The 7,758-nt window shown below is 52.1% G+C and overlaps 1 protein-coding gene across 1 annotated transcript; it reads right to left on the bottom strand.

The window, feature by feature from the left end:
* Nucleotides 1–471: 471 nt before the first annotated feature.
* On the bottom strand, nt 472–6,486 carry RAB3D (RAB3D, member RAS oncogene family). Its single transcript, XM_065874391.1, has 4 exons — nt 6,259–6,486; nt 5,363–5,481; nt 5,148–5,272; nt 472–659 (listed from the first exon to the last, which is right to left on the bottom strand). The coding sequence occupies exons 1-4, from the start codon at nt 6,484–6,486 to the stop codon at nt 472–474; spliced, it is 660 nt and encodes a 219-aa protein (XP_065730463.1).
* Between the last annotated feature and the right edge of the window lie 1,272 nt (nt 6,487–7,758).

The raw sequence follows: 7,758 nt of genomic DNA, 5'->3' as shown, positions 1-7,758 counted from the left end.
CCGCCTTCCACATCTCCAGGGATTAAGTATGAGAATCCCCACTGCACGAGGGAGAAGAACCATCTTTGGCCAGCACGTGACTCCAAACAATGCCCGACAAAGAAACAGATGTGGATAAGTGGTTCTAACCCAGAAGGCACTGTGGATGCCCCTCCACCAGGCGGGATGGGACACGCTGCCCGCACTACCCCCATGAAGACACCTGAAAGCAGCAAGCTCGTGAACGCCCCATCCCCAGACTCTGCCTGCAGTGCGGAGTCCCCAGGGTCTAGAGCCTGGGAAAGGGGCCGCTGGGGCAGGCTGGTGGCCATGGCCAGAGAATGCGCCATGCGGGAGTTGGCAGGGGGCGGGGGGATGCGGCTGATGGGAGGGGAGGGGGCGCCCTGAGCTTGGAAACAGCCCTTGTGGCTCATGCCTCAGTCACTGTCCCTGCCGAGGCAGGAGGGGGTGGGCGGGGGTGAGGGATCATCTCTAGCAGGGGCAGCTGCTGGTATGTGGGAGCGGGGTGTCCCCCAAGGCTGGGCCTTTCCCATTGCTGCCCGGGCTGGAGCTGGGTTCCAGGGACTCATTCATCTTCTCGCAGATGACATCCACCAGGCGCTCGAAGACCTGCTTCACGTTGATGTTCTCCTTGGCGCTGGCCTCAAAGAACTTGAAACCTGCAGGGACATAAGATGGGAAGAGCTGTGAGACCCTGGGGGGCAGAGCCTGGACTGTAGCATCACCCGAACCTGGGTTCCAAGCCCAGTTCTGCCCTTAGGGCAGCCGTGGGACCTTGACTGAGGGCCTTAGTCTCTCTGAGGCTCAGTTTGCTCTTCGGTAAAGTGGGCACAATAATGCTGCTGCTGCTGGTAGAAATCTGTGACAGCAGTCCTTGCCTGTACTACCGTGCGTATCTCTTTGTCACAAGGCAGTGGCAGCAGGAGTCCAGGCAGTAACATTCTGGTGTCCAGCGGATATGGGGGTGCCCCTGTGTAAGTGGGGCTCATCTTCTATTCAATCTCTGCTGCATAGGAAGGCACAGCCAGGGCGCCCACAGAGCCGGATATTTATGTGGACCTTTTAAATGGAGCCAAGTGTTTCACATGTTCTGGAACATATGTTCTAGGTCCAATAAAACAGAAGGACTGAGCACCGGCTGAGGACTGGCTTCAGCCCAGGGGCTACCAGTTTGCAACCTCTGTCACCCAGCTAACGGCAGGTTTCAAAGAGTTTGTAGAGAGCATACTGTGCACACGGTTCCTGGCCTACAGAATGCACTAAAAATGATAATAACAACGATAATAATAATAGGCAGTGCTTACATCATGCTTACTAAGCAGCAGGCAATTCTTCCAAGCGCTTTACATAAATTAACTCATTTAAGGATGCTCTAAGATTTATACTTTCTTTTTTGGCCACACCGCACGGCTTGCAGGATCTTAGTTCCCCAACCAGGGACTGAACCCATGCTCCCCGTAGTGGAAGCGTGGAATGCTAACCAGTGGACGGCCAGGGAAGTACCTATACTATCATAGCCCATTTTACAGATGGGAAAACTGGGGCACACAGAAGGAAAGTCACTCGTGTAAATTCATACAGGGAACACAACCAGGCTGCCTGGTTGGAATACTAATAGATTAAACATTTCTAGTGTATCACCTTGGGCCTCGGGAGGGAGGGCAGGCTGGCTGATTCCCTTTGGGGAAGGGGATGCCGAGGTAGCTTTGAATATATTCTTAGCATCATAGTGACCATCGTAACTTTTTCTCATTAAAAAAATGTTATCCCTCCTGGAAAAGGTGAGAGGTGGTACAAATGCTTTGGGGACTTGCCCAGGGTCCCTAGGCTATAAGAAGTGGCCCACCAACCTGCAAATAAGGGAATAAATGACAGACCTTCCTGCACCCTTAAAAGGTTGGTTCAAGCTCTGCTTGCTGGGAGCTGTCCCTGAGTGGTCCCCAATGTGTTCCCATCTGCCATCCCCAAGGTAGGCCAGAACTTCAGACAAACGTCCACCATATTACACACATCACAGGGTAAACAGTCCTCTCTCCCAGCACTTGTCATTATCATGCCGCACTATAAAATGTCATTGCAATTAGTTACGTGTGTAATTATCCATCTACTGTGTCTCTGCTACTGGCACACCAGCGCCAAGAGGACAGGATTTCTGTCTGCCTTGTCCACAACTGCAGCCCAGTGCCTGGCATAGAGCAGATGCTTGGAAACCAGACTGAATGATTGATTGAACAGATGGATGTATGTATGTACAGATGGATGAATGGATGTGTAGACGGATGGATGAATGAATGGATGTGTAGATGGATGGATGGATGGATAGCTGGATGGACAGATGAATGACAGAGGCAGGGCACAAAAACAGATCTCTAGCCTCAGTCTGGCGATCATCAATGTCACCCCTCTGTCTTCCTAGGCAAATTTGGCATTTCCTTAATTGTGTCTGGCTCTGCCTCAAATAATCTGAAGTTTTTTTCTTTTTGAACACTTTTTTTCTGGTTATAAATACTCATTCACTGGAGAAACTAGAAACTACTGAAAAATATCAAGAAATATAGAAAAGCTGTGTGTAACCTCATCACCCAGAAACAATTACTATTGGTGTTTTGATATTTAGTTTTCCACTCTTTTTAAAAATACAAATACATAGGGCTTCCCTGGTGGCGCAGTGGCTGAGAGTCCGCCTGCCAATGCAGGGGACACGGGTTCGTGCCCCGGTCCGGGAAGATCCCACATGCCGCAGAGTGGCTGGGCCCGTAAGCCATGGCCGCTGAGCCTGCGCGGCATCCGGAGCCTGTGCTCCGCAATGGGAGAGGCCACAACAGAGAGAGGCACGCGTACCGCAAAAAAAAAAAAAAAAAAAAAAATATATATATATATATATATATATATAAATACATAATCGTTGGGGTTCGGTTTGTAGGGGTTATGTTTGTGTGTGCACACGTATGTGCCTTTTTTCTTACGAAATTGGGCTCAAATTCTATCTCCCACTTTGTCCTCTAATGTTTTAAATTTAATGCCCGAGTGGGAATCTCCCCTCACACCAGGCACTAGATGTTTTCTGCAAGAAGGTGTGGGCAGGGGACTTCTCTGGCAGTCCAGTGGTTAGGACTCTGTGCTTCCACTGCAGGGGGTGCAGGTTTGATCCCTGGTTGGGAAACTAAGATCCCACTTGCTGCGCAGCCAGAAAAAAAAAAAAAAAAAAAAAGGAAGGTGTGAGCAGCATCCTCAAGTATTCTAGCCCACGGCTGGCCACCAAAAGCTGACTCCCCAGCACACCTGTTAATGAGACCCAGAATGAGGTTCCCAGAAGACACAGGGGACAAGGGAGCAGGTTAAATGGCACGACGAGGGAGCAGAGTCAAACCCCAAACGGAGACATTCCACAGAACAAAGACCCAGTTTCTCCAACAAATGATGGCAAGAAAAAAAAAAAAGAGAAAGAGGACCGTTATGGTCCAGGGGTCTGCAAACTTTTTCTGTAAAGGGTCAGATAGTAAATCTCTTAGGTTTTATGTACAAGCACAGCAATAGTTCACAATCATGCTAGCTAATGCTTAGATGCAACCTACACGTATGCCGGACTCTGTTAGAACTGCTTCACACGTCATAACTCATTTAACCCTCCTGACAACCTGATGAGGTGGGGCTGTTATTATCTGCATTTCACACATGAGGAAGGGCAAGTCTAGAGAGCTGAAGTCACCGGTGCAAGATCACAAAGCAATCGAGAAATAACAGGAGTTAATGTTCAATCATGGCCAGCATTTGCTTAATCTAACAGCCCTATGAAGTAGATGTGGTTTTCACCTGCTTCCTAGATGGAGAAATGGAAGCACAGAGAGGGTAGGTGAGGTGTCCAAGGTCACACAGCTAGTAGGTTGCAGAAGGGGATTCTCGCTCCAGAGTCTGGGTCCTTAACCTGCCCTTCCCCAGAGAGGTTACAATGCCTCCCACAAGGAAAGTCCTGGGGAGGGCCTAGAATACTAGAATACTCCAAGATAAGATTTTCTTTTAGCTTAAACTTTGAATTGATAATCCATTTACCTGATTCAGAAAGGTAGACTGAAAAGTCCCCCTCCCACTCTGGTGCCCTGGCCTGCCAGGTCTGAGACACCCAGGTCACCACTGTTACTAGATCCTTCTGTATCCTTCCAGAGTTCCTTTAAGCAAACATAAGTATAATATCCTTATTCTCAGCCTTTTTATACACTAATGCAGGGGTTGGCAAACTTTGAGCTGCAGGCCAAATCTGGCCTGTCACCTATTTTTTTTTTTTTTTTTTTACTGAAATACAGTTGATTTACAATATCATGTTATCAAGTTAGTTTCAGGTGCTGTTGCCTATTTTTGTAAATAAAGTTTTATTGGCAGACAGTCATGCTCATTCATTGATGTATTATCTATGGCTGCTTTCAGGAAGAGCTGAGTGGTTGTGACACAGACCCTAGGACTGAAAACATTTCCTATTTAGCCCTTTAAGAAATGTTTGCTGGGGAATTCCCTGGTGGTCCAGTGGTTAGGGCTCCACACGTCCACTGAAGGGGGCACGGGTTCAATCCCTGGTTGGGGAATTAAGATCCCACAAGGAGCAAAAAAAAAAAAAAAAAAAGAGAAGAAAAGAAAAGAAAAAGTTTGCTGACCACTGGACTAAAGGAAGAAGCCATACTCACCTTTCTGCAGTTTGCTTTTTCCACTTAACCATATACCCGGAGACCCCAGAACATAAAGAAGGTCCTCATCCTTTCTTACAGCTGTGTAGTATTCCACCATGTGACTATAGTTTATGTGTAGCTGCTTCCCCCACCGTGAAACACTTGGGAGGTTGCCAAGGTTTCCCTCCACTAACGGTGCTGCAATTTGATATACCTGCCACTTCCCGCATGGGAAGTGGATGTCTGTAGGATAAATTCCCAGAAATGGTTTTGCTGAGTCTGGGTTCCCAGGGCAATGGGGCGGTAAAGGGTATCTGTGGTGAATCCTCTGAAATGAAATGCAGCAGGTGGTATACAAGTGGGTATTTTTCTGGGCAGATCTTCAAAGGGCAAAGGGTTGGTGACAGTGGTTGGACCTGGGACTCAAGCACAGGGTTGGAGGTTTGGTTCTGGGAGGTCCCAGGCCTGTGGCCCAGGCTGGGCACTAACCAAGGTCGTCAGCGAGCCTTTGGCCTTCCTCAGTGGGCACGACACGCTCGTCCTCCAGGTCACACTTGTTCCCCACGAGGATGACTTGAGCATTGTCCCAGGAGTAGGTCTTGATCTGCGTGGCCCTGTGGAGTTTGAGGGGCTGTGTTAGGCCAGACATTAGGGTCAGGGGGAGAGGGTGAAGGTCAGGGGGTCAGTGGTCAGCAAGCACTCACCAGTCCTGCACGGCGGCAAAGGACTCCTGGTTGGCGACATCATACATGAGCAGGAAGCCCATGGCTCCGCGGTAGTAGGCTGTGGTGATTGTACGGTAGCGCTCCTGGCCTGCCGTGTCCTGGGCACACAGTGGGGTCAGGCGTCTAGAAGCCACTCTATTCCCCACCCCACCCCTGCAGGCCCCTGTCTGAGGCTCCAGTCTCCCAGCCTTATAGCCCCAGTTTGATGAGCAAGACATGGATCTGCCCTCACAGCCCCCCGGTCTAATGGGAGAAACATGGGCCTGCCCGTGTAATCTCTAGTCTATTGGTGGAGACATGTCCCCTGTCCTTGAGGGGTTCCCAGTCTGAGGGGTCAGTGGCCTTTCAAAGACTTGTAAGCCCTTCTGACCTCATCTCCAAGAACCAGCTTCATGACCACAAATAAGAACCACGTGAAAAAAAAAAGAAAAAAAAAAAAAAAGAACCACATGGGCCAGAGGCTACCACCTTGATGCAGAGAGCCTGATACTCGTTACCATGACAATCATTACCAGCAGGCGCTTTGGGAAAAAGAGCATGGCTCTGAAGAGGCTCAGTGGGGGCCTCTGGGCTTGCCCCGAGAGGGTACCCAAACCTCTTCTCCATTGGTCACCAGGTCTTCTAACCCAACTTGGGTTAGTACTGTCTCCCCCTCAGACCCTACAGGGCAGGGCACACCCCCCTCATTCTGATGAATTCACCTCATAGATAATAACCCCTGCTACTCTTCACACCTACTCCAAGCCCCCTCCTCGACTCTGGACACTTGTCCTCACCCAGACCCTCCCCACAGCCCTACACCCTCTCCCGGACTTCCCTGGAGGAACCCCAGCCCCTGCCTGGCCAGCAGACCCCCAGACAGACGCCTGGCCCACCCAGATCTGCAGCTTGATCCTCTTGTCGTGGCGGTAGACGGTCTTGACCTTGAAGTCGATGCCCACAGTGCTGACAAAAGCGGGCGTGAAGGAGTCGTCGGCGTATCGGAACAGAAAGGACGTCTTGCCCACGCTGCTATTACCGATGAGCAGCAGCTTGAACATGTAGTCGAAGTTCTGGTCTGCTGCATCCCGCTGGCCCGTGGGGGGATCTCCAGCTGACGCCATCTTGGCACGGAGCCTCCTGGGAGGGTAGGGCTGGAGCCCTGTAGGGAAAAAAACCCACCAGGAATGGCTCCAGTGTCTACACCAGACCTGGACTCAAATCCCCGCTCTGCCACTTGGAAGCCGACAGACCCTGGATGCGTCACTGGCCCTCTCTGGGCCTCAGTGTCCTCTTCTGGAAAATGGGGATGTTTGTCAAATGCAAGGGCCCAGGTTGGGGATGCCCCATCTGGCCACAGAGGAACCAGACCCTGCGGAAGGTGCAGGTGTGGACTTTGCCCCAGGGTGAGCAGCTGGTGTGGCCCAGGTGTGAGCTGGGGGGAGGGGGGGTTGCCAGCTGGATAAAGTCCCCCTCAGGGCCTGGGTGTTGACTTTGGCAGGTGTTGGCCACCTGCCTGCCCCCACCCAAGCCAACTTTAACTCCTTCCCTGATCCCCATGGGGAGGGGGCTTTCAGTGGATACACCGCAGGTTTAAAGCCCAGCTCTACCACCACGTGGGTACTGCCACCTTCTGTTTGTCAAAGGGGCCGGGCCCATCTCCCTCCCAGTAGGGCTGACTCACCCCAGCCCCGGCTTCAGCCCACGTAGGCCAGAATGACGGTCCTCAAATGCAAGACCACCCTCAGCCACCACCACGACCCCCTGGTCCTGCCTTTCCTGGCAATCTGTCCCCACGGCTGGGCTGCTTCATTTGGATCCAGCTCACCCCCTCAGCCCTCATGGCCTCAGTTTCCCCAGCTGTTTATGGCTGCTCCCTGAGCCTCACAGGGAGGCTCCAGAAGGCCTGGGTGGATGGGAACAACCAGCATAGAAACCCCTGGCAAAGCCATTTCTCAACTGCCCCGCGGGGCTTTTTTCCACTTTAAAGGAGGACCCAACTAGCCCCCCTTTCCTGCCCAGCCCTCCGCCCCACCCCGTGTTCCGGGAGAACGAGTTTGAGGAGGGGAAGAGAAAGGCAGGAAGCCTTTCCCCATGCAGGGCAGGGCCGCCGGTATGGGGGCCCCCGCCCCGCCCCATCCCCCAGCCTCAGCCCACCTGTCAGCCGGTCCCACCTCTTTCTGACAATCTGCCGACTCTCCCTCAAGCCTGCCACTAGGTAAGGGACCCCGGAGGGCTCGGTACTGTCCCCCATCACTAGATGTGGGGCGCCCCAGCAGGTGCAGGGGAGCTCAGGAGCTTCTTCCCATCACCATATGGTCCCATCTCTTGTTCCCGGCTGGGCTGTCTGCTCCGCCCGCGCCCCATTAACGCTCCCCGATGAGCCCAGCTGGGTG

This window comes from Phocoena phocoena, chromosome 3, assembly GCF_963924675.1.
Source record: "Phocoena phocoena chromosome 3, mPhoPho1.1, whole genome shotgun sequence".
Taxonomy (NCBI): Eukaryota; Metazoa; Chordata; class Mammalia; order Artiodactyla; family Phocoenidae; genus Phocoena; species Phocoena phocoena.
This window is presented reverse-complemented; position numbering and strand designations above follow the sequence as displayed.

Bases quoted from the DNA above. Each gene is read 5' to 3' on its own strand.
- RAB3D (XM_065874391.1), bottom strand. From the start codon at position 6,486: ATGGCGTCAGCTGGAGATCCCCCCACGGGCCAGCGGGATGCAGCAGAC. The intron at 5,482-6,258 runs GTGGGCCAGGCG...CTGTGTGCCCAG, and splicing joins GGATCAAGCTGCAGATCTGG to GACACGGCAGGCCAGGAGCG. The intron at 660-5,147 runs GTTAGTGCCCAG...ATGTCCCTGCAG, and splicing joins AAGGCTCGCTGACGACCTTG to GTTTCAAGTTCTTTGAGGCC.